Here is a 26,189-nt window from a genome sequence, read left to right on the forward strand (position 1 = left end):
AAAAACACCATACAAATCAAAATACAAGAAAAATCATTACATGTACAGCATCCAGGAGACCCCCTTATCCAGAGCGACTCACAGATGTGTGTTGAAGTGTCTGTCAATAAATCCATCCTGATACTGGTTCACTAAGTCATGGACTAAAAACGGACTCCAGAAAGTTTCAGTTATTTTATTGTTTAACATCCTGGCAATAGCCTCAAAACACAACAGAGCCTAATTAATACAGAGATAACTTTACATAATTTAGCAAATAAAAAGTTGTGAAAAGCAACATTATAAACGCCCCAATTCCATTATGTGCTCCTTTAACTGATGAAGCAAACGTGCCAGAATCAGTTGCTCAATAAATTAGTACAAACAAATAAAAAAATACTACAATCTGTAAGTATTAGAGAAGACAATACCAGATGCTTTCAGCGCAGTGCACTAATTTCACTGTTTCTTTTCCAAAACTGACACGTTTTGCTTTAGGCCACTACAGCCAGCCCCCAATCTCAGCATATCACACAGCTATGGATCAGTATTTCAATTCATAAACTAAAGAAAACCATGGAAATAACTGGACCACTGATGTTGTGAGGTCACTTGCAATCAGAGTGGCAGGCAGTAGCTTGTGATTAATAAAATGGGAGCAGGCCCAATATGCTGTGTGACTGTGGAGGAAACCCTAGTCGGGGTCTGAGGAGCAGAATCACACGAGCTCATTATCAGCACTGTCCTCCTCAGTCTGGCCCACAGGAACTCAATACCACAGAGGGGAAACACCAACTGTGAAGAAATATCTTTAAAAAACCCATTCCTGTCACAAAGTGGAAGTGGAGGTCCAGAACTCTTTAATAATAATAATAATAATAATAATAATAAATCTCGGAAACAAAGAAAAACTGGTTAAAACTCACAAAATCTCAGAAAACTGTCATAAGAGCCGAGAATGAGGCGAGCCAAGGCAAAGGAAGTGAACATGGAAAATAAATGTGACCCATCATGCAAAAAATACAACACACAGTAACAATAACAAAACAAACCCAATCAGAGTTTCTCAAAATCAAGGACACATCCTTTAAAGGCTGCATTTCAAGGATGCTACTTCATCAAATCCCATCGAAAGACTGATCCAATGTCTAGGATCCTTCAATTTCTACCAAGGACTGTATCTTTATTTCAGAGAAATTTTCAAGGACGCATGTGTGGATCCTCGGCATTCTAAAATTACCCACAATCCTCTGCACACCAACAAGGTGGGGCCTTTTCAATGATCTGCCCCAACACAACTGCATATAGGGGTCATAAACCTAAATTGCAGTCACAGATTGACAGGAAAACATCAGTCTGGGGTGTGTTTATACCTTGGGGACGCATACTTTTGGAATGCAGGAAGAAAACTGGTGGATTTAGCTAAATTGGCAAAATGTGGGTTGATATGAAATAGACTGCAGTTTAGAACCTGGGACACAATCCACGACTAAAGCTGTTTTCTTATTTCTAAGAATGACTCAAGTTCTTAATTACAATTAAACTAACTTTTTCTTTCTTTCTTTCTTTATCAAGCATTCATATTCCCAAATGTATTCAAACCTCAGTCCTACACTTGGGGGGGTAATGCACTAAGATTGCAAGCTGCCAATAACTCAACAGAGGAAGAAGACACACACCTGCACACTCACTTCACTGTTACATTTATGTATTCTCTGATTGTTAGGAAGGAGTCTTGCCTCGCCTCTGAAGGCTCTGACTTGGAAGGACATGTCCTACTAAGGAAAGATCCTCGACATTGAGGAAAAACACAATATTTCATTAGAGGACAGAAAACACAGGATATTAAACCAGGGTAACAAATCAGACAACACAAAACACGTGCACAATCAAGGAAGGAAGTGGAGCAAACAACAAAAGAAGAATAAAAACATAAAGGAAGGTTGACCTCTGGTGGTTTGGAGAGGAATTGCCCATGGTGATCATGACTAGTCCAGCCAATTTAAGCAAGAGAACAATGTACTGATCTTTACTTCATACATGGCCTGTAGATTTCCAGCGACCTGACATGACCTCATCACCTATCAAGTGACCCATTTGGGCTTCATATATTTTGTTGAAGAAGAAGAAATATTTGAAGAAAGCATCCATCCATTATCTGTAACAGCTTATCCTGTGCAGGGTTGCAGGCAAGCTGGAGCCTATCCCAGCTGACTGTGGGCAAGAGGCAGGGAAGACCCTGGACAAGTCACCAGATCATCACAGGGCTGACACACAGAGACAAGACAACAATTCATACTCGCACCTACAGCCATCAATTAGCCAAACCTGCATGTGGGGGAAACACACAGACAGAACATGCAAACTCCACACAGAAAGGCCTCTGTTGGCCACTGGGCTTGAACCCAGAACCTTCTTGCTGTGAGGAAACAGTGCTAACCACTACACCACCGTTCCACCCCTGAAGAAAGCAAAAGATCCCTAATGATGAGAAACTAGCCACATGAAGTAACATGATTGACTGAAGCAGAGTCATATGAGAGCTCTTCCTTCTTGAAGATAATCGGAGGAACTCCATCATTAAAGCTGGTGGCCTTGGTGTGAAATCTCACTGTTGCGCAATTCAGACTTTCAGGAGATTTCTCCGCTGAGACACATGTGGGTAACTGAGCTGTGGAGTAGATGTCCTGATCACAGGGGATTGTGGGTAGTTGAACAGTAGAATAAACAAGAGAATCACAGGGGCTTGTGGGTATCTCTGTGTTTGTATAAATAGTTTGAGGATCAGAGGAGATTGCTGGTAGTTGTGCAGAAGAAAAATCTGTGAAAGTTCCAGCATTTGATGCAGAAAGTCGTCCAGTGTCTTTAATCTCCTCATACTCACAGACAGCAAGCGGAACATGAGAGGAAAGAGAAACAAAAAATATTAAATTTCACACTTTTTTGTGCAAAATACAATAAGTGTTGGTCTCACACACAGATGCAATTACCTCTTGGTCATTTCCTGAGCTTTCGATAAAACTCCTGGCAGTTGCAGCTCTACCTGCTGAAAACAGCAGCCAAGTCATCAGTAATTGTTCTAAATGATCTTATTTTTAATTTTAGATTTCTTTATATTTTGGAATCAGTTATGAATCATTAATTTCCAGTAAATGCTTTACATTAGTCCATTACAGGGCATCACATACCCACCTACCAGCATGTTTTTATTTAGTGGGATATTTAAAAGAGTAACCCAAGCTCAGGATTGAATGCGGGACACTGAAACTGTGATGCAGCAATAGGACCTGCTGTACCATGAACCAGTTACACTAAACTGAATGTGTTAAACATTTGAGAATGTGTTGTGCTTGTATGTGGGTACCTCGCATCTTGCGTCTTCTTTGTACAATCACAAAGACGAATGAGATTCCAATCAGAAACAGCAGCAGAATTATAAACACAGGGATCACAGTGGAAGCTGGAAATCCTGGAAGAGAAACAGTCAATTCAACAAACATGCTGATCTATCATAAGGGATCAGATTCATCAAAGTCATGGAGTTAGACTATGGGGGTGATGGGGATCTGAGCAGAACCTGGTGGAGGAGAAGCTGCTGTAGGCTCATATGATGATGATGACGATGATGATGATGATGACAGTGATGGTGATGAAGATGAAGAAGAAGAAGAAGAAGAAGAAGAAGAAGAAGATGGTGGTGATGATGAAGATGATGATGATGATGATGATGATGATGATGATGGTGATGAAGATGATGATGAAGATGATTGTGGTGGTGATGAAGATGATGGTGGTGGTGGTGGTGGTGATGAAGATGATGATGAAGGTTGTTTTGGCTTCAGGGTTGAAACTGGGACACGTGGATCTAAAGCAGTGAAAAGTTTAGTTAGATAATGAATGAGAAAGTGAGTAAATCTAGTATATGACTGATAGCAGTGCAGATGCAACACTATACAGTGTACATTTTGTATGTGTGGAACTTCTGAAATACTGACTGCTCTTTGTACATCTGATAAATCACAGGAAGAGTACTGAAGCAACAATATTTTTGTACTATAATTATCATTATATTATCGTTATATTGGAGGTTAGTCTTGGTTAGGATGTGCACTGACTCTGTAGTGTCAGAATAGTTAATATAATGTGTCTGCATGTCTCTCCAAACTCACCAGTAGCTCTCAGGTTGATCTGTGTGAAATAAACCTTGTGTCCATGATCAGATGTCCCGGCTCCTTCAGCTCCACACCAGTATTCACCAGAGTCCTGCTCAGTCACATTTCTAATACTGACATTGAAGATTTGTTTTGCTCCGTCATCATACAGGGAGAATTTCCCCTCATTTACATACTTTCTAATTTCTTTAACAGATCCTTTATAAAAACAAGCAGCTTGTTGCAGCATCTTCTTGCAGAGAAACTTGGGGTCACTCCTGAGGGATCCTGGGTATTTACAGCTGATGTTCAAATCTCCTCCTACCTGAACAGTCTTATTGATGGACTTCTCATATGACAGATCTGCAAATCACAACCAAGCAGATCAGTTTATATGTGTATGTGTGTATTAGCTCTGATTAACAACATGCATACAGTAAATTTACATAAAAATATAATCACAACATGTTTCTTCTGATAAAATCCATAATTATAGCTGCTCACCTTCTCTTACATTCAGCTTCACTACAGTGTAGGTCTCTATTTCATCAGACACAACAACAGCACACGAATATGTTCCAGTGTCCTCCGTAATCAGCTCTCTGATAAACACACTGAAGAATCCTGCACTTCTGCTGTCATGAACTGAGAATCTGCCATCATGTGACCATTCACTGTTTAGTTTTGTTGTTATTTGATTCAAACACCACTGATCAGCTCCATTTTTACAGAAAGATTTTGGTTTGTCTTTATATTCATCCTCATATCTGCACTTGATGTTGATTCCTCCCCCTGCATATGCTCTCACTTCTCTAGAGACCAAGTCCCCTGTTCAAAACAAGTTCAAATCATGCTCAATTCATTAAAACTGGAAATAACTATTACAATTTTATACTGGAATTCAAGTTTTAATCAAATATTTTTCTTTCAAGATGATGTCTGGCAAATTCCTGACGATGCACATGATTCAATTTGTATGAAAATTTCTTAAAGTTCAGGTCACAGTTAGACAATTGAAATCAGCAAACTCATGGTCATAAAAAGGCAGGAGTGAAACAGCAGGCAAACTGAGCAGTACAGGGCAATCAGAAACCAAATGAAGTGATGTTATAAATAATAAAGTTTTTATGTTAATAAAGTATGATTAGCCGGTTATTTGTTTGTTAATGACACTGAAGCTTTGGGGAGATCAACAGAAGGCAGTGGTGGGAGACTCACCTTCCTTTACCTTCAGTTCCACAGCTGTATAAATGTCTTTCGCTGCACGTCTATCAACTCCACAGTGGTACGTCCCAGTGTCCTGTACAGTGAGCTCTCTGATCATCACCCTGAACTCTGCTGATTTGGTGTCATCAAACAGTGAGAATCTTCCTGAATTTACCCACTCGCTTTTATCTCCTGTCTTTATTTGGTCAGAACAGCCTGGAGATGAACCCTTACAGAAATATTTTCGGTTTTGTGTGTATTTTGCATCATACTTGCACTTGATAAGGGCTCCTCCTCCTGAATATCCTGTTACTTCCTTGGAGGCTCCTCCATCTAACAAAACACCAAACATCCACCTGAGCAAAACCTTCCTTCCTGTAACACTGCTGCTGATAGTGAGGATTATTTTGAAGTGCGTTTCTTTACCTGAGATCAGGCAGAGGGTGAAGATGAGGAGGATCTTCATCCTGAGTTCACACTCGCAGATCACCACACCAACTCCACTTCAGAAAGATATTAAAGCTCCTGTTCTGTTACACACTGTTACTGTCTCTGTCCTGCTCTGTAAATGTTCTGTCTTCATCTGTGTCTTAACCAGAAAGTGTTGTTTCGCCCATTTCCTCTTGTGGCCTTGAGAGAAAGAGCTGCACAGCAAGTTTGTGTCTGAAATATATGTGTGAACTACATCAGCACAATACAAATGCTTTCACATTACTGACACAAAAATGAGATTCTTATGACTTTTTGTATGTGAACAATCATATGAAAGTGTCCGAGTGTTTAATATTACCGTTCTGCATGTGAGCGTATTTCTCCATGTGAGTTATTTTTCCTCTCAGTGCTCCAGTGTTAACTTTACTGAGGATATTTATTACTCCATGTCGGTGTGTACTGATCTACTGCCAGAAGGCCTCGACTGCCCTCTAGACCACAAGGTGCGACACAGAGGAAGAAAGATACAGTTTAAACTGAACACTACAGTATTCACTCTGGATGATTAAAATTTTAATAGTCAGAGAGCAGGACTTTATCTGAATTGTAGAAGTGTCTGGTGCTGCTTTGGGAAAACACATAATCACATATTCACATCCTCTGAAGTTCTTAGATCAGTTTCCTGCATAACAACACCGCTGTGTGTCTGTGAACACTAGGGGTGTAACACAATGACACTTTCTGTCCCTGTATCTGTTCATCTCATTCTCATCTCATTATCTCTAGCCGCTTTATCCTTCTACAGGGTCGCAGGCAAGCTGGAGCCTATCCCAGCTGACTACGGGCGAAAGGCGGGGTACACCCTGGACAAGTCGCCAGGTCATCACAGGGCTGACACATAGACACAGACAACCATTCACACTCACATTCACACCTACGGTCAATTTAGAGTCACCAGTTAACCTAACCTGCATGTCTTTGGACTGTGGGGGAAACCGGAGCACCCGGAGGAAACCCACGCGGACACGGGGAGAACATGCAAACTCCACACAGAAAGGCCCTCGCCGGCCCTGGGGCTCGAACCCAGGACCTTCTTGCTGTGAGGCGACAGCGCTAACCACTACACCACCGTGCCGCCCCTGTATCTGTTCAATGCTCTAAATATCCAGATTTGTATCCAAATATTCACTAATTCACTCATACAAATGACATGTTTATAGAGATCCTAGCCTGGACACTCTGCATATAATGTGTTTATGTGCCTGCTTAATGACCCTTACAAAAAATATATTTATTCAAGTGTGCTTCTCGTATACTTCTTTTAAACTAAAAATAAGAGAGTATGCTTTCAGTTTACTTATCAGAGATATACTTAATAAAGTTATACATAAGTATACATGGCTTATACTGAAAAGTATATTGAAAAGTCTAAGTATATTAAGCTTATACTTAAACTTTTGATCAAGATATACTTAACAAAAGTGTAATAAAGTATTAAAATATTTGTGCCTTATGTTTAAGTGTGGGAAGCATGGTGGTGTAGTGGTTAGCACTGTCACCTCACAGCAAGAAGGTCTTGGGTTCGAGCCTAGCGGCCGATGAGGGTCTTTCTGTGCAGAGTTTGCATGTTCTCCCCGTGTCCGCGTGGGTTTCCTCCGGGTGCTCCGGTTTCCCCCACAGTCCAAAGACATGCAGGTTAGGTTAACTGGTGACTCTAAATTGACCGTAGGTGTGAATGGTTGTCTGTGTCTATGTGTCAGCCCTGCGATAACCTGGCGACTTGTCCAGGGTGTACCCCGCCTCTCGCCGTAGTCAGCTAGGATAGGCTCCAGCTTGCCTGCGACCCTGTAGAACAGGATAAGTGGCTAGAGATAATGGATGGATGGATGGATGTTTAAGTGTACTTGCCCTGTTGTTGTGCTTATCCTTTTGATAGTAGCCTATAAAATACTTCTTTTTCACACATATTGGCTTCTTTGTGAGATACGGCAGCATGTTTTAAATCCCATCTTTTAAACCTACATGCACCATAAGTTTGTGGTCAGTTCTGGGGTGGAATACTAATAGTATATTTCCAATATGCTATCAAGTATACTGTGGCAGTGGAGGCGTGGCCAAGCGTCGGTCTGTGACCGGAGGGCGGAGTCAGGGAAGGTAAGTGGCAGAATCACTACACCTGAGGTGAATTAACCTGTGTTTATGTGTCTTCCCAGCAACCACGCCCTATATAAGGAGAGAGAGAGCAGAGGAAGTGAGCTCTCCCAAACCAGATGACTGATGTGTGTGTATATGCGTGTGGCTGGGAGAGTGGACGTTTGCGACTGTAAAGTGCAAATAAAAAGAGTTTTTGGAACTCAGTTCTGGCCTGCCGTACTTCTGTGCTCCACCCACCTGCTCCACCCACCTGCTCTGACCTCTACATATACTTTTATAAACTAAAAAGTGGACTAGATGTGTGTAATGAGGAAACAAATAGTACATTTCCAGTATGCTGCAAAGTATACTTTTGTAAACTAACAAAGTGGAAACATGTCTGTGAAGATTCTGTCATCCAGGTCATAGTAACTGTGGGTGGTAAAAGAGAGCAACTGGACTTGCTTGAAGATTCTTGAAGACGTTTCACCTCTCATCCGAAAGGCTTCTTCAGTTCTGTCTGACTAATAGGGGGTATCAGGTATTTATCCTCTCATGGATGAAAAGCTCATCCAAGGTGTTGTTGAGTCATCCTGTTGGTGTGGGTCACTGGGGGCTGGATGTGAACGGCCTCGAGAGTCGTTAGGGTGATCAATGGATTGCCCGTTAAGGTGATCAATGGAATGCTGATTCTCTCTGTCCTCCTGTGAGTCACTGAAAACAGCTGGGTTTTGGTGTGCATTCAGATGTCTGGGAAGTGTGCCAAGGACTGCATTGTAGGTGGCTGATAAATGATGTCTTAGACCCCCACCTCTGTTCAGTGATGGCCGTTCCAGGTTGACAAAAATGGCTTCTTTAACTCCTCGCTCATACCAACGATCCTCTCTGGCTAACGCCCTGTTTACATCAGATTAACGTTTTTAAAACGATTCGCATACACACAGCAACGCCAATACACGATTCGCGTGCACACAGCAACGCCAATACATGGATACGCTAATCACATGACTAATTAGACGGCACATCACATGATCCCAGTGCATATCGGGCATGCGCAAGTCACTCACCACTTGCACTTTGATGGCAAGCGAACACCTCCAGCAGATAAACACACCTGGCTGTGATGTTCATGTTCTCACTGAGTTTAAGCACCTGAAGGGGGTTGAAATGTGTAAATAAACCTCAGTGCAGCTCAGCGCTTCCTCCTGCGCTCCAAATCACTCCGCCCTGAACAGCCAGTGCCCTCTGGAGGGTGCACACTCTGGCCCTGCGCAGCTCACAGAGCGCGCGAGTGAAGCGCACGAGCAGTGATTCGGGACTGAGCCGCTGTGTGTGTGATCCCAACGCCAGCGAATCAGGAAGGTGGATGTCACAGTGACGTTGTCCAATGACGATGTCAGCTAGAGCTCAGCACAGCGTATCCGCATATCTCAATGTTTACACAGCACCGGACCAGACACGATCTAGATTGAATACGTGGACCCTGGCGGATTCCCGTTTCCCGGCGTTTCCAGGCGTTTTAATGTAAATGGACAGTGCATCTGCGAAGAAAACGAGACAGATACGGTCTAATGTAAACTTGGCCTAAAATGCGTATGTTGCAATCCTGAAATGAGTGTCCTTTGTTGTTAAGATGAAGATAGACAGCAGAGTCCTGGCCTGAGGAACTGGCTCTCCTGTGTTGAGTCATACGCCTGTGAAGCGGTTGTTTTGTTTCCCCAATATACGAGTCCATGCATTCCTTACTGCACTGAATTGCGTACACTACATTGTCCTGTGGGCGGCACGGTGGTGTAGTGGTTAGCGCTGTCGCCTCACAGCAAGAAGGTCCGGGTTCGAGCCCCGTGGCCGGCGAGGGCCTTTCTGTGCGGAGTTTGCATGTTCTCCCCGTGTCCGCGTGGGTTTCCTCCGGGTGCTCCGGTTTCCCCCACAGTCCAAAGACATGCAGGTTAGGTTAACTGGTGACTCTAAATTGACCGTAGATGTGAATGTGAGTGTGAATGGTTGTCTGTGTCTATGTGTCAGCCCTGTGATGACCTGGCGACTTGTCCAGGGTGTACCCCGCCTTTCGCCTGTAGTCAGCTGGGATAGGCTCCAGCTTGCCTGCGACCCTGTAGAACAGGATAAAGCGGCTAGAGATAATGAGATGAGATGAGACATTGTCCTGTTTGTGTCTGGCTATTCTGTCCTTAGGGTGGACCAGTTTCTGCTTCAGGGTGTTACTGGGCCTGAAATGTACCGGAATGTTGTGTTTGTAGAAGATCCTCCTGAGTTTCTCAGATAGACCAGAAATGTAGGGAATGACAATGTTCTTGCATTTGTTCCTGTTATCCTCCTCGTTTTATACTTCTAGTCCTAACAAAGTGGACTAGAAGTATAAAACAAGTAAACTCACAGTATATTTCCAGCATACTATGAAGTATGCTTTTGTAAAGTAAAGAGTCGACTACAAGTATAGAACTAGGAAACTATTAGTATATAAGTTTACTTGTGGTATACTTGCAGTACAAAATAAAAAATATTCATTGAATACTCAGAGTTTACTTCTCTGAGACTTAAAGTATACTTCTTATAAACTAAAAGTGGGCCAATTTAGTCCCAAGAAGTATTAGATTAGTTTACGTACAAGTATACTGTAAGTACATTGATATCAGTATACCTGGTACACAAAAGTATACTTCAGGAAATATACTTTAACTTAAGTATACTTACAACCCCGATTCCAAAAAAGTTGGGACAAAGTACAAATTGTAAATAAAAACGGAATGCAATGATGTGGAAGTTTCAAAATTCCATATTTTATTCAGAATAGAACATAGATGACATATCAAATGTTGAAACTGAGAAAATGTATCATTTAAAGAGAAAAATTAGGTGATTTTAAATTTCATGACAACAACACATCTCAAAAAAGTTGGGACAAGGCCATGTTTACCACTGTGAGACATCCCCTTTTCTCTTTACAACAGTCTGTAAACGTCTGGGGACTGAGGAGACAAGTTGCTCAAGTTTAGGGATAGGAATGTTAACCCATTCTTGTCTAATGTAGGATTCTAGTTGCTCAACTGTCTTAGGTCTTTTTTGTCGTATCTTCCGTTTTATGATGCGCCAAATGTTTTCTATGGGTGAAAGATCTGGACTGCAGGCTGGCCAGTTCAGTACCCGGACCCTTCTTCTACGCAGTAATGATGCTGTAATTGATGCAGTATGTGGTTTGGCATTGTCATGTTGGAAAATGCAAGGTCTTTCCTGAAAGAGACGTCGTCTGGATGGGAGCATATGTTGCTCTAGAACCTGGATATACCTTTCAGCATTGATGGTGTCTTTCCAGATGTGTAAGCTGCCCATGCCACACACACGAATGCAACCCCATACCATCAGAGATGCAGGCTTCTGAACTGAGCGCTGATAACAACTGGGGTCGTCCTTCTCCTCTTTAGTCCGAATGACACGGCGTCCCTGATTTCCATAAAGAACTTCAAATTTTGATTCGTCTGACCACAGAACAGTTTTCCACTTTGCCACAGTCCATTTTAAATGAGCCTTGGCCCAGAGAAGACGTCTGCGCTTCTGGATCGTGTTTAGATACGGCTTCTTCTTTGAACTATAGAGTTTTAGCTGGCAACGGCGGATGGCACGGTGATTTGTGTTCACAGATAATGTTCTCTGGAAATATTCCTGAGCCCATTTTGTGATTTCCAATACAGAAGCATGCCTGTATGTGATGCAGTGCCGTCTAAGGGCCCGAAGATCACGGGTACCCAGTATGGTTTTCTGGCCTTGACCCTTACGCACAGAGATTCTTCCAGATTCTCTGAATCTTTTGATGATATTATGCACTGTAGATGATGATATGTTCAAACCCTTTGCAATTTTACACTGTCGAACTCCTTTCTGATATTGCTCCACTATTTGTCGGCGCAGAATTAGGGGGATTGGTGATCCTCTTCCCATCTTTACTTCTGAGAGCTGCTGCCACTCCAAGATGCTCTTTTTATACCCAGTCATGTTAATGACCTATTGCCAATTGACCTAAAGAGTTGCAATTTGGTCCTCCAACTGTTCCTTTTTTGTACCTTTAACTTTTCCAGCCTCTTATTGCCCCGTCCCAACTTTTTTGAGATGTGTTGCTGTCATGAAATTTCAAATGAGCCAATGTTTGGCATGAAATTTCAAAATGTCTCACTTTCGACATTTGATATGTTGTCTATGTTCTATTGTGAATACAATATCAGTTTTTGAGATTTGTAAATTATTGCATTCCGTTTTTATTTACAATTTGTACTTTGTCCCAACTTTTTTGGAATCGGGGTTGTAATAAAATGAACTTGAAGTATACTTCTTTTTGATAAGGGGAAAGCTGATGCAAAGTAATGTACATGCATGGAGTGATGCTTAGTGTCAGTGTATCTATAATGAGTGCTTGTGAGTCTGATAAGTGTGTTCACCTTTTTAATCTGCTGCTTGTGTTGTGAATGAGGTGTAAATTATCATTAATAATTAAAATAATTATTTTTGTTTGAGACAAACAGGGCGGCACGGTGGCGTAGTGGTTAGCACTGTCGCCTCACAGCAAGAAGGTCCGGGTTCGAGCCCCGGGGCCGGCGAGGGCCTTTCTGTGTGGAGTTTGCATGTTCTCCCCGTGTCCGTGTGGGTTTCGTCCGGGTGCTCCGGTTTCCCCCACAGTCCAAAGACATGCAGGTTAGGTTAACTGGTGACTCTAAATTTACCGTAGGTGTGAATGTGAGTGTGAATGGTTGTCTGTGTCTATGTGTCAGCCCTGTGATGACCTGGCGACTTGTCCAGGGTGTACCCCGCCTTTCGCCCGTAGTCAGCTGGGATAGGCTCCAGCTTGCCTGCGACCCTGTAGAACAGGATAAAGCGGCTAGAGATAATGAGATGAGATGAGACAAACAGTGTGATTATTACATACACATGGATTTCTAGTGGATTATTTTTAAAAAATACTCGACTTATTACTCAAATTATTCATTAGGATCGGCTTCAATCTGTGTACTTTATTCCAACAGTTATCAGTCTGATTAACAGGTTATAAAGCAGCATGTAAACATCATCACTGTGGTAGATTCATTTCAATACTGAGCTGGAATTGTCTTCCATTTTGTAATTTTCACCCCAATCTTGATGCCGTACTTCACGTTTCTGAATCTATTTTTTGTGGCTTTTTTTTTTTTTAAATCTCAGTAGTGTCCAAAACTGATCCACTATTTAAACCTCCATAAGGTTTTGTTGTCTGGTCCAGACTTGGATTTCTCGCTCTCATAACTTCATATGTTTGCTAATTTAGTTGCTGATTAAAGAACAATATTCTACTGTAAAATCAATCAAGTGTTTAGTAAGCTGTGAGTCGGGGATTTCACAATTCTGGTTTAAATCCTGGATACCCACTGAAATACGGCTTAAAGCATATACGCAGAGCCATGGCCTCACTTTCGTTTATAAATGCCTTGAGACCTCAAGAATGGCGCAGGAATAGTTTTAAGTGTTAACAATAAATCTAATCTAGGAATTTTTACAATTAAAGTGATTTATATAGGTAGCGGTCTGAGTGAATGACCTTGACGTCTGTAACGTCACAGCAGGAAGTCTATCGGTGTCATCACCATTTCTGCTATACTAAAACATCAGCAGCAGCAGCAGCGCCATCCTCACTGAAGGCTCTGAGGAGGATATTCATCGTAAGGAGGACATTCATTACATGTAACGAGTCAGACCATCATCATACGAAAACACAGCTGATTGCAACTCCAATCCTCTATTTTGAGTTAATTTATCGCCATGCCACGTAGATGTGTTGCTGGCGGGTGCAACAACATGACAGAAGCTGGATTTCCGTTGCATTCATCGCCCAAGAATGTTCAAACTGCAAAGATTTGGATGCGTTTTGCGAGAAGTTCACAGGCACATTGGGCGCCGATGAAGTGGTCTCTCCCCTGCTCTGCACATTTTACTGAAGACTCGTATGAGACATCTGATCTGTTGAGGAGCGTTGGCTATAAGCCCGTATTGAAAGAGGGTGCAGTATCAACAATTAAAGAAAAAGAAAACTACAAGAAAAGGAAAGTATTTAATTTTATTTTTTGAAAGGAAAGTGAGTTCTGTTGCACCAGTTCTCCTGGAGTGAGCTGAGGGTTCTTGCTAAAACACGGGACAGAACGGGACGGGACATATCGCTCAGGCAAAGACCTCCCCACAGTTGTTGCTAAAAACGGTGATGTCCCATTCTGTCCCGGGTTTTAGTAATTGCCTGAGCCGAGCAGTAATGGCGGAATACACAGTACGAAGAAACAGTGAATGAGTGGAGCAGCCGTCTTATTTCTAAGCTGGATATTGCTGCCATCTCACCCTTATGTGGAAGAAGTGAATAAACAGAGAACTGAACAAACAACTGAAAGTCAGATTGCTTCACAAACAATCAGCCACAAGATCGGCCTTCAAGAAGCGAGAACAGACGGGTAAGCTCCGACTGTCATTTGGATTAAAAAAAAAAAAAAACATTGTTTACTTGCATTTAGATGAATACATGTAACTTGTATTGTGTGTTGACGTTACCGGTATAAGATTATTTAATTTGCTTCAGAATGCGATTGTCTCAGTTCATCTGATTATTTAATTAGCCTTTTACATGTTATCAGTGAAAATGCATGCATGTACATGTATGTTGCATAAGTTATAACACCTATCCTGTTTTAATGAGAGTCAACCCACAATCAATGAAGTCAAATCAGTCTTAGTTGAGCGAGTCGGTAACGCTATTTCTTACTTTCACCGTAAATTTTTATTTATTTGACTTTGGTCTATAGCTATAAAAGGCTAAAACCAGTTACCGCTGTGACGTCACGCACTCAGGGCTGGCTGGCTCAGCGGGGCGGCTCAAATGCCAACTTGGCAGTCGATTTTAACTCTCAAAACAAATTATTTTTTATTCCTATTTATGCAGCATACAAGAGTCAAGGATGGAGATACTATCCACTCAGAAATTTATTTAAAAATAAAGCGTCTGCGTATCTACTTTAAAGAGGTTAATTCTACAAGTTTGAGGATCAATACTGCCATCTAAAGGAGCCTTTAGCATAGTGACCTAGAAATTGTGCCACATCTTGAGATGTTGAACTTGTCCTTTTTTTGTTTTAGCTTTCAAAATTTTAAAACTTTGTTTATTTCAGTTTTTTAAAACCAGAATTTAAATATGGTCTCGGACTTTTGTATTATAACTGAGTGTGTATAATAATTTGACATTTTGGTTTAAATACTGGCCTGAGATGATCGCCTACTGCGATACACTTGAGAACTTTTCAAAGTTTATTGTGGAACATCCTGCTGATCACATCAAAACTGAACAGTACTTAATTAACGCTACATAAAAAAATCATTCGAAATGGCAAAAATACACTGCGCTCCTTTAACTGATAAAGAATCCATGACTGAATCAGTGTCTTTACTGTGACAGAGAGCATGAGGATGGCTGATATCAGTGTGCAGAGCAGTAATAATGAGTGTGGTCACTATCAGAGAAAGCAAGATGGTGACAATCGTGTGAAATAAAATTAAGAATTGAAGTGAGCAAGTCAAGCTGATATTGAGACTTTGGGGTTAAGATAGGCTAAGACGAATGCCTCGATTTGTCTCTTTCTTCTTGCACACGTGTAAAGATATGACTTAAAATCATACTCTAATATTCAGTATTATACATTCTCCATACATACTGCATTTCCTGTAAAACACACCATAGTCCACACATACAGTACAATGCATACAGCACTCCATACACACAACACATACATATAGCTATTTAAAATGGATAAAATACAAAGATGAATATAGTCACAAACTGTGATCATATGTTAAAAAAAAATGACAATCTGCACTTAATGTACAATTATAGAAGATTCCAGACACTATGATGGGGTGGTGTTTCTCTGAGGTTGTATTCCTGCTTCATGTCCAGTGCTCCTGAGATCAGCTCTGGATCTACTGCAAACCTGAGCAGGAGGCAGTTACTGAAGATGCAAAATACTGACCTGGATGAAAGGATGGATGGAATAATGAGGAATAATAATGGGTGACTGAGCTGGAGAGTAGACGTCATGATCAGGAGGGATTATGGGTAGTTGAGGAGTAGAATAAACTTCTTAACTACATTACGTTGGCATAAACACTTTCAGAAGGATCAGAGGAGATCGTGGGTAGTTTAACACTCGAGAAATATCTGGAAGTTCCAGCGTCTGAGGCAGAAAGGTGTCTGGTGTCGTTAACATTCTCATAAACCTAGACAGTAAGCACAGAGTAATAGGAACAAAATATATAAATATTGCAATCTTTTTTTAAAAAAAAAGACAGTAAGTTTTGGTACTGAACACACACACTGATGGAGACAATTACCTGTTGGTCATTTCGTGAGCCTTGGACAGAACATCGATCAATGGAAGCTGTTCCTGCTGAAAAAATAAACAGTCAGGTATTCGGTAGTCATTATTACTTTTGTTCTTATGAGCTTTGGATTTTGTGATGGCCAAAAATCCTGTGGTGCGTTTATTCATCTGTATTATGTGTTGTTTGTTTTCTGTCTGTTCTTCGGACAGGCTCAGTGTCACTACTCCTTCTACTGATCATGTAACTGACTAATGACCAAGATTAACAGAAAACATACACACACCAAACATCTGAAACCATTCAGATTAAATAGTTAATTGTGTAGTAAATATGTATCGTTCCAGACAAAGTTGGTAAGTAATATTGAACAGATGATACCTTGCATCCTGCGTCTCTTTGACAGAATCGCAATGAGGAATATGATTCCAAACAGAAACAGCAGCAGAATTACAGACACAGGGATCACAGTGGAAGCTGGAAATCCTGGAAGGGAAACAAACAGTCACTTTAACTGACATGATGATCAATCCTAAGGGATCAGATACATCAAAGTCATGGAGTTCGACTCTGTGTGTGATGTGCATTTCAGCAGAATCACCTGTCGGAGGAGAAGCTGATGTGAGCTCAGATGATGATGACGATGATGAAGGTTGTGCTGGTATTGGAACTGAAACTAGGACAGATGGATCTAAAGCATGTTAAAAAGTTTAGTTAAATAATAAATGACAAAGTGAGTGAATCTAGTGTATGACTGATAGCAGTACAGATGGAACAGAATATGGGTTACATTTGATATGTGACACTCAGATATACTGACTGAGACCATGTGTCTGCATGTCTCTCCAAACTCACCAGTAGCTCTCAGGTTGATCTGTGTGAAATAAACCTTGTATCCATGATCAGATGTCCCGGCTCCTTCAGCTCCACACCAGTATTCACCAGAGTCCTGCTCAGTCACATTTCTAATACTGACAGTGAAGATTTGTTTTGCTCGGTCATCATACAGGGAGAATTTCCCCTCATTTACATACTTTCTACTTTCTTTAACAGATCCTTTATTAAAACAAGCAGCTTGTTGCAGCGTCTTCTTGCAGAGAAACTTGGGGTCACTCCTGAGGGATTCTGGGTATTTACACCTGATGTTCAAATCTCCTTCTATATGAACAGTCTCACTGATGGACTTCTCATAGGACAGATCTGCAAATCACAAGCAATCAGATCAGTTTATAAGTATATGTGTGATTAACAAGACGCATACAGTAAATTTACATAAAAATATAATCACAACATGTTTCTTCTGGCCGGCGAGGGCCTTTCTGTGCAGAGTTTGCATGTTCTCCCCGTGTCCGCGTGGGTTTCCTCCGGGTGCTCCGGTTTCCCCCACAGTCCAAAGACATGCAGGTTAGGTTAACTGGTGACTCTAAATTGACCGTAGGTGTGAATGTGAGTGTGAATGGTTGTCTGTGTCTATGTGTCAGCCCTGTGATGACCTGGCGACTTGTCCAGGGTGTACCCCGCCTTTCGCCCGTAGTCAGCTGGGATAGGCTCCAGCTTGCCTGCGACCCCGTAGAACAGGATAAAGCAGCTAGAGATAATGAGATGAGATGTTTCTTCTGCTAAAACATTTCCTCCCTCTCCCCTACTATAATTCTGCTTGGTGACTTCAATGTACATATTGATAATACTCATAACTACCTCACCAAAGACTTCATATCCTGCTTAGACAGCTTCGGGCTGCAGTAGTTTATTGATTTTCCCACGCACTCAAAAGGTCATATTTTGGACCTTTTGCTCTGGTGTTACTTCCTGTAATTATTCTGCAGCTGATCTCCCCATCTCTGACCACATGCTTATTTCATTTAATGTTAATGTCACTTTATCCAAAATTAAACTGTCTCATACCATCTCATTCCGTAATATTAAGGACATTAACTTAACTGCACTGGACACTGGTATCGCAAATCTCCTTAGCATCAACCTCACATCCACTCCTGATGAACTGCTCTTCCACTACAATAGTGGCCTCCACAATCTCCTGGACACCCTGGCTCCTTTAAAAACATGGACTGTCTCCTTCATCCAATCCATACCTTGGTTTACACCCAAACTCTGCCAACTTAAGGCCAAACGTCATCAACTGGAAAGCCTCTACAGAAAAACTGGTCTCACTGTTCATAAGGACATGTTCATGAATCACGTTCTCTTTTGTAAGGATTCTCTCTCCATTGCAAAATCCAATTACTATGCAGACTTAATCATACTAGGTAATGGAAACACACAAGCATCATTTTCTCTGGTTAACAAAACACTACGCCCACCTGACTGTCTCCCTCCCCATTTCTACTCAACTGATTTTTGCAACTCAATTGTGGCATTTTTCAACACAAAGATTGACAGTATTCATCAGCAACTAGCCCCTCACATCTCAGCCACCTCACCCTTCCCAGCTTTTCAAATCCCTTTCTCCCACCCTCTCTCTAGCTTCAAACTTCCCTCTGCTGCTGATATATCTGACCTCATCCACAAATCCAAGCCATCTACCTGCCAGCTTGATCCTCTCCCTACTTCTCTGGTAAAAGCCTCCATCCATTCTCTGACCCCTCTAATAATTGCTATTCTCCATTCTTCTCTCACCTCTGGTATTGTCCCCTCATCTTTCAAATCAGCCATAGTAACCCCAATTCTCAAGAAACCTGGTGCTGACCCCAGTGATTTCAACAACCTTTGTCGCATCTCCAACCTCCCTTTCCTTTCCAAAATCCTGGAAAAAACTGTTGCGTCTCAGGTTCATGATCACCTCTCTCTTAATAATCTCTATGAACGGTTCCAGTCTGGCTTTCGCCCATTTCATAGCACAGAAACCGCTCTTGTCAAAATCACTAACGACATCCTCATGGCTGCTGACACTGGACTCCTTACCATCCTCATCCTCCTCGACTTGAGTGTGGCCTTTGGCACAATCTCCCACACCATCCTCATTGACAGATTAGCCGCTATTGGACTATCTGACACGCCCCTGGACTGATTTAAATCATATCTCTTTGGCTGCACTCAGTTGGTCCAACTGAAAACATTCACATCCCAACCATTTCCCCTCTCTTCTGGTGTACCCCAAGGTTCTGTGCTTGGATCTCTCTTATTCATTATCTACCTCCTCCCTCTTGGCAGTATTTTCCGTAAATTTAACATCCAGTTCCATTGTTATGTGGATGACACCCAGCTCTACCTGTCCACCAAACCCACCTCCTCAATCCCACCCGCTTCCCTCTCCGATTGCCTACAGGAACTCAGATCCTGATTCTCCCATAACTTCCTTAAACTTAACAGTGATAAAACTGAGGTCCTTCTCATTAGCACTAAATCCACCCTTTCAAAAATAAACAGTTTCTCCATTTCCTTTGACAACTCCTCAGTTTCCCCCTCCCCTCAGGTTAAGAGTCTGGGTGTCATCCTTGACAGCACTCTATCATTCCAGTCCCACATAAATAATGTCACTCGGTCAGCTTACTTCCATTTATGTAATATCTCACGCCTGCGCCCGTCCCTCACACCCAACAGTACCGCTATCCTGGTCCACACCCTGGTTACATCCTGCCTTGACTATTGTAGCTCCCTTCTTTTTGGTTTACCTGACAAGTCCATCCATAAACTGCAACTGGTTCAAAACTCTGCCGCCAGAATTATTTCCAGAACCCCTCCTTCAGTCATATCACACCTGTCCTGCAGCAACTTCATTGGTTTCCTATCAAATTTTGCATCATCTATAAAATCATACTTTTTACCTTCAAGGCCATCAACACCTTCGCCCCCCAGTACCTTACTGAGCTCCTCCACACCAACATACCCAGCCGTACTCTCAGGTCCTCCTCCTCCATCCAACTCACCCTCCCACCTGCTCACTTGTCCACCATGGGGTCGAGAGCCTTCAGCCACTCGGCCCCCCACCTCTGGAACTCCCTGCCACAGGACATACAAGACTCTGAGTCCATCATCTCCTTCAAATCTCACCTCAAAACCCACCTTTTCCGACAAGCATATTCCCTTTAATCTGGGACTGGAATGATCCTACCATTGCACTTTATTTCTGTTTTATTCTTTTTTGCATGATTTTGGTTATGTTTTTCATTTGATCAATTGCTTTTATTATTGTCTTGGTACGGTGACCTTGATTGTCCTGAAAGGTGCCTATAAATAAAATTTATTATCTCATCTCATCATCTCTAACCACTTTATCCTGTTCTACAGGGTCACAGGCAAGCTGGAGCCTATCCCAGCTGACTACGGACGAAAGGCGGGGTACACCCTGGACAAGTCACCAGGTCATCACAGGGCTGACACATAGACACAAACAACCATTCACACTCACATTCACACCTACGGTCAATTTAGAGTCACCAGTAACCTAACCTGCATGTCTTTGGACTGTGGGGGAAACCGGAGCACCCGGAGGAAACCCACGCGGACACGGGGAGAACATGCAAACTCCGCACAGAAAGGTCCTTGCCGGCCACGGGGCTCAAACCCGGACCTTCTTGCTGTGAGGGGACAGCGCTAACCACTACACCACCGTGCCACCTAAAATTTATTATTATTAATAAAATCCATAATTATAGCTACTCACCTTCTCTAACATTCAGCTTCACAACAGTGTAGGTCTCTATTTCATCAGACACAACAACAGCACACGAATATGTTCCAGTGTCCTCCGTAATCAGCTCTCTGATAAACACACTGAAGAATCCTGCACTTCTGCTGTCATGAACTGAGAATCTGCCATCATGTGACCATTCACTGTTTAGTTTTGTTGTTATTTGATTAAAACACCACTGATCAGCTCCGTTCTTACAGAAAGATTTTGGTTTGTCTTTATATTCATCCTCATATCTGCACTTGATGTTGATTCCTCCCCCTGCATCTGCTCTCACTTCTCTAGAGACCAAGTCCCCTGTTCAAAACAAGTTCAAATCAGGTGCAATTCATTAAAACTGTAAATAACTATTACAATTTTATACTGGAATTCAAGTTTTAAGAAAATATTTTTCTTTCAAGATGATGTCTCTCTGGCAAATTCCTGACGATGCACATGATTCAATTTGAATGAAAATTTCTTAAAGTTCAGGTCACAGTTAGACAATTGAAATCAGAAACTCATGGTCATAAAAAGGCAGGAGTGAAACAGCAGGCAAACTGAGCAGTACAGGGCAATCAGAAACCAAATGAAGTGATGTTATAAATAATAAAGTTTTTATGTTAATAAAGTATGATTAGCCGGTACTTTGTTTGTTAATGACACTGAAGCTTTGGGGAGATAAACAGAAGGCAGTGGTGGGAGACTCACCTTCCTTTACCTTCAGTTCCACAGCTGTATAAATGTCTTTCGCTGCACGTCTATCAACTCCACAGTGGTACGTCCCAGTGTCCTGTACAGTGAGCTCTCTGATCATCACCCTGAACTCTGCTGATTTGGTGTCATCAAACAGTGAGAATCTTCCTGAATTTACCCACTCGTTTTTATCTCCTGTCTTTATTTGGTCAGAACAGCCTGGAGATGAACCCTTACAGAAATATTTTGGGTTTTGTGTGTATTCTGTATGATACTTGCACTTGATAAGGACTCCTCCTCCTGAATATCCTGTTACTTCCTTGGAGGCTCCTCCATCTAACAAAACACCAAACATCCATCTGAGCAAAACCTTCCTTCCTGTAACACTGCTGCTGATAGTGAGGATTATTTTGAAGTGCGTTTCTTTACCTGAGATCAGGCAGAGGGTGAAGATGAGGAGGATCTTCATCCTGAGTTCACACTCGCAGATCACCACACCAACTCCACTTCAGAAAGATATTAAAGCTCCTGTTCTGTTCCACACTGTTACTGTCTCTGTCCTGCTCTGTAAATGTTCTGTCTTCATCTGTGTCTTAACCAGACAGTGTTGTTTCGCCCACTTCCTCTTGTGGCCTTGAGAGAAAGAGCTGCACAGCAAGTTTGTGTCTGAAATATATGCATGAACTAACCTGACACAAAAATGAGCCTCTTATTACTTTGTGTGTAAAAAATCATATGAAAGTGTCCGAGTGTTTAATATTACCGTTCTGCATGTGAGCGTATTTCTCCATGTGAGTTATTTTTCCTCTCAGTGCTCCAGTGTTAACTTTACTGAGGATATTTATTACTCCATGTCAGTGTGTACTGATCTACTGCCAGAAGGGCTCGACTGCCCTCTAGACCACAAGATGCGACACAGAGGAAGAAAGATACAGTTTAAACTGTGGTGGATTCATTTCAGTACTGAGCTGGAATTGTTTACCATTTTGTAATTTTCACCCCAATCTTGATGCCGTACTTCACGTTTCTGTATCTATTTTTTGTATCATCTTTTTTAAAAACCTCAGTAGTGTCCAAAACCCAAAATCAGTTTTGAAATAAAATTAGAGTTGATCCACTTTTAAACCCTCAAAAAGGTTTTGTTGTCTGGTCCAGTCTTGGATTCATTGCTCGCATAACTTCATATGTTTGCTATTTTAGTTGCTGATTAAAAAACAACATTCTACTGTAAAATCAATCAAGTGTTTAGTAAGCTGTGAGTCAGGGATTTCACAATTCTGGTTTAAATCCTGGATACCCAGTGAAATACAGCTCAAAGAGGTTAATTCTACAAGTTTGAGGATCAATACTGCCATCGAAAGGAGCCTTTAGCATAGTGACCTGGAAATTGTGCCACATCTTGAATAATGAAAAGTTAATATTAGATGTAGGGCGGCACGGTGGTGTAGTGGTTAGCGCTGTCGCCTCACAGCAAGAAGTCTCTGGGTTCGAGCCCAGTGACTGACAAGGGCCTTTCTGTGTGGAGTTTGCATGTTGTCCACGTGGGTTTCCTCCGAGTGCTCCGGTTTACCCCAAAGACATGCAGGTTAGGATAATTGGTGACTCTAAATTGACCGTAGGTGTGACTGTGAATGGTTGTTTGTCTCTACGTTTTAGCCCTGGTGACTGGTCCAGGGTGTACCCCGCCTCTCGCCCATAGTCAGCTGGGATAGGCTCCAGCTTGCTTGCGACCCTGCACAGGATAAGCGGTTACAGAGAATGGATGGATGGAATATTAGATGTTTCAGTTTTCCTTTTTTGTTTTTGAGTTTTAAAAATTTGAAAACTTTCTTCATTTTCAGTTTTTTGAAACCAGATTTTATATGTGGCCTCAGACTTTTGTATTATAACTGTATGTGTATAATAATCTGATATATTGGTTTAAATATTGGCCTGAGATGATGACTTACTGTGACACACTTGAGAACTTTTCAAAGTTTATTCTGGAACAGCCTGCTGATCACATCAATACTGAACAGTGCTTAATTAACGCTACATAAAAACAATAATTCTAAATGGCAAAAATACACTGCGCTTTACTGGGGAAACAAAACAACCACTTCACAAGTGCATGGCTCAATACAGGAGAGACAATTCCTCAGGCCAGGACTATGCAGTCTATCTTCATCTCAGTAACAAAGGACACTCATTTCAGGACTGCAATGTACACATTTTAGTCAGAGAAGACTGGTGGTTTGAAAGAGGAGTTCAAGAAGCCATCTTTTTCAACTTGGAATGTCCATCACTGAACAGAGGAGGTGGTCTGAGACATCACTTATCAGCCACTTACAATGCAGTCCTTGGCACACTTCCCAGGAAACTGAACACACATCTGTTAAGAAATATTCTTTATTTAATGTACTCAGTCGTTACAATATGTGATATGTGACTGTAATGCAGTTTAATGAAGTGTAGTGTTTTGTTTTCACCACAGTGGGTCACAAGTCACAAGCCTGAAACTCATGTTCTGACACCACATTTTGTTTAGGACATGCCCAGGTTTGTTATGTCTGTAAAGAGAAAAAAAAAAGTTGGGAGTTCTCCCCGCCGCGACTAGAGAAAGTGTAAGATCGTGATGAGTGTTAATCTTCTTCTTCATGTGTCAGGCCTGGCACAGGCATCGACGATCATGGTCTGCCAGTCAGTTCTGTTGCCAGTAAGGTGGATAAGATCATTATTGGTCAGTGAACTGTTGGTGGCAAAGGTGTTAAGCCTATTTGTATATGTCATTATCTGTCTTCCTCTTCCTCGCTTTCCTTCAATTTTACCACTTAACAAGTTTTTCTAGGCCGTCTTTTCTGTTGATGTGGCCAAAGAAATCCAGTTGTTGTTTTCTGATTGTTTTAATAAGTGAACGTTTTGTTCCTGCCAGCTGTAGCACTTCTTCATTTGTCTTTCTCTTTTCCCAAGATATTCTCAGCATTCGTCTGAGGAACCACATCTCTGTTGCCTCCAACTTCTTTAAGTCATTCGTAATTGTCCAGCATTCGCAACCATATAGGAGGACTGACCATACATACGATTTTAGTGTCCTTAGTTTCGTGTCTGTTGTGATATTTCTGTTTTTGAGTATGGAGCTCATTTTACCAAAGGTATCTTTCGCCATTGCTATGCGTCTTTTAATCTCAGTACTGCATTTTGAATCTGATGTTATCATGAAGCCGAGATATTTAAATTTAGTTACTTCTTTGATTTTTTCTCCTTTGCAGTTGATGTTGCATGTGGGCTTTTGCTCTTTCTTGGAGATCACCATGCATTCTGTTTTCTTTGCATTCAGTTCTAGCCCTTTTATCTCACTTTCTTCTGATACTTTGTTGAGGATTTTTTGCAGCTGTTCTTCAGAATCTGCGATGAGTACTGTATCATCTGCATATCTTAGGTTATTGATGTTCCAGCCTCCTACTTTCAGCCCGTCATGATCACAGATATTTTGAAGGATCATTTCGCTGTAGATGTTAAACAGGTCGGGTGACAATACAGAGCCTTGTCTCAGTCCTCTGCATATTGGTTCAAATTTACTGACTTCATTGTCTAATCTGATCGCTGCTTCTTGTTCCCAATAAAGATTGCGCAGAATTCTGAGGTCTTTTCCATCTACATATAAGTCAGCTAGAATCTTAAAAAGTTCTTCATGTTTCACTCTATCGAATGCCTTTGAATAGTCGATAAAACACAGGAATAGGTCTCTTTGCATTTCAATTGATCTTTCCATCAGTGTTTGTAGAGGGAAGATTGCATTCCTTGTTCCACTGTGATATAAAACCGAATTGAGAATTTGAAATTTCTGGGTTCATTTTGTTTCTAACTCTCTTCATGATGATCCTGAGGATTAGTTTTGTGAGATGACTCATGAGGCTTATTGTTCTATGTTGTTCACAGTCTGTTGTTCCTGGCTTTTTTTAGTAGAGGGATGAATATTGATTTTCGCATGTCTTCAGGAATTTCCCCTGAGTCATGTATGATGTTTAAAAGTTTCGTCATTTCAGTTATGCCTATGTCTTCTAAGGCCATAATTACTTCAATTGGTATGTCATCTGGCCCTGTTGCCTTTCCTTGTTTCATCTTGCTCAATTCATGTTCAACTTCATCTTTGAGAATTGGTGGTCCTTCTATGGGGTTCTCTATTGATGAGTGCTAATAAAGATGCCATAACGGCTAAAGAGTATCATTGCCTCCGTGAGATTATTCCCCGGGTTCAGCACTGGTGAAGCTGCGAAGCTCAACAGGTTATGGGCCCAGAAGCAACTCGGGAAGGTTTTTTTGATGTTTTATCGCTGGTAGAAAGTCGCGACAGACAGCGTGCTAACAGCTAATAGATAGCATCATGGATCCACGAGGAGCAAGCAGGCTGCCTCGACTCATGTTTGATGGAGATGAAACGAAGTACGAACTGTGGGAGACTAAAGTGCTGGGACATTTGCATTTATTAGGATTAAAGGATAAAGTCCTGAGAGAACCCAACGGTCAAGATGAGGTAGCAGCAGACGGTAAGAAGAACGCAGATGCATACGCTGAGTTGATTCAATCTCGTT

The 26,189-nt window shown here is 41.7% G+C and overlaps 2 protein-coding genes across 2 annotated transcripts; both read right to left on the bottom strand.

The window, feature by feature from the left end:
• Positions 1-3,785: 3,785 nt before the first annotated feature.
• LOC132884650 (CMRF35-like molecule 6) lies at positions 3,786-5,493 on the bottom strand (the record flags this gene model as incomplete). The annotated part of the gene is made up of 3 exons (XM_060918488.1): positions 5,349-5,493; positions 4,149-4,493; positions 3,786-3,844 (listed from the first exon to the last, which is right to left on the bottom strand). Coding segments are annotated over exons 1-3 (510 nt in total), but the record flags the coding sequence as incomplete, so codon positions are not given.
• Positions 5,494-15,919: 10,426 nt separating this feature from the next.
• LOC132884534 (CMRF35-like molecule 5) lies at positions 15,920-21,924 on the bottom strand. Its single transcript, XM_060918395.1, has 7 exons — positions 21,634-21,924; positions 17,148-17,492; positions 16,894-16,983; positions 16,674-16,778; positions 16,305-16,360; positions 16,068-16,190; positions 15,920-15,943 (listed from the first exon to the last, which is right to left on the bottom strand). Exons 1-7 carry the CDS (start codon positions 21,737-21,739, stop codon positions 15,920-15,922), a joined length of 849 nt encoding a protein of 282 aa, XP_060774378.1. The 5' UTR covers positions 21,740-21,924.
• Between the last annotated feature and the right edge of the window lie 4,265 nt (positions 21,925-26,189).

The sequence above is a fragment of the Neoarius graeffei genome, chromosome 4 (assembly GCF_027579695.1).
Source record: "Neoarius graeffei isolate fNeoGra1 chromosome 4, fNeoGra1.pri, whole genome shotgun sequence".
In the NCBI taxonomy this organism is placed as follows: domain Eukaryota; kingdom Metazoa; phylum Chordata; class Actinopteri; order Siluriformes; family Ariidae; genus Neoarius; species Neoarius graeffei.

Excerpts from the sequence above, each read along its gene's own strand:
- LOC132884534 (XM_060918395.1), bottom strand. The coding sequence starts at position 21,739 with ATGATCAGAGAGCTCACTGTACAGGACACTGGGACGTACCACTGTGGA. Across the intron at positions 16,779-16,893 it reads ATCAGCTTCTCCTCCGACAG|GATTTCCAGCTTCCACTGTG; the intron begins GTGATTCTGCTG and ends TTTCCCTTCCAG. Across the intron at positions 16,361-16,673 it reads AAAGAGACGCAGGATGCAAG|CAGGAACAGCTTCCATTGAT; the intron begins GTATCATCTGTT and ends TTATTTTTTCAG.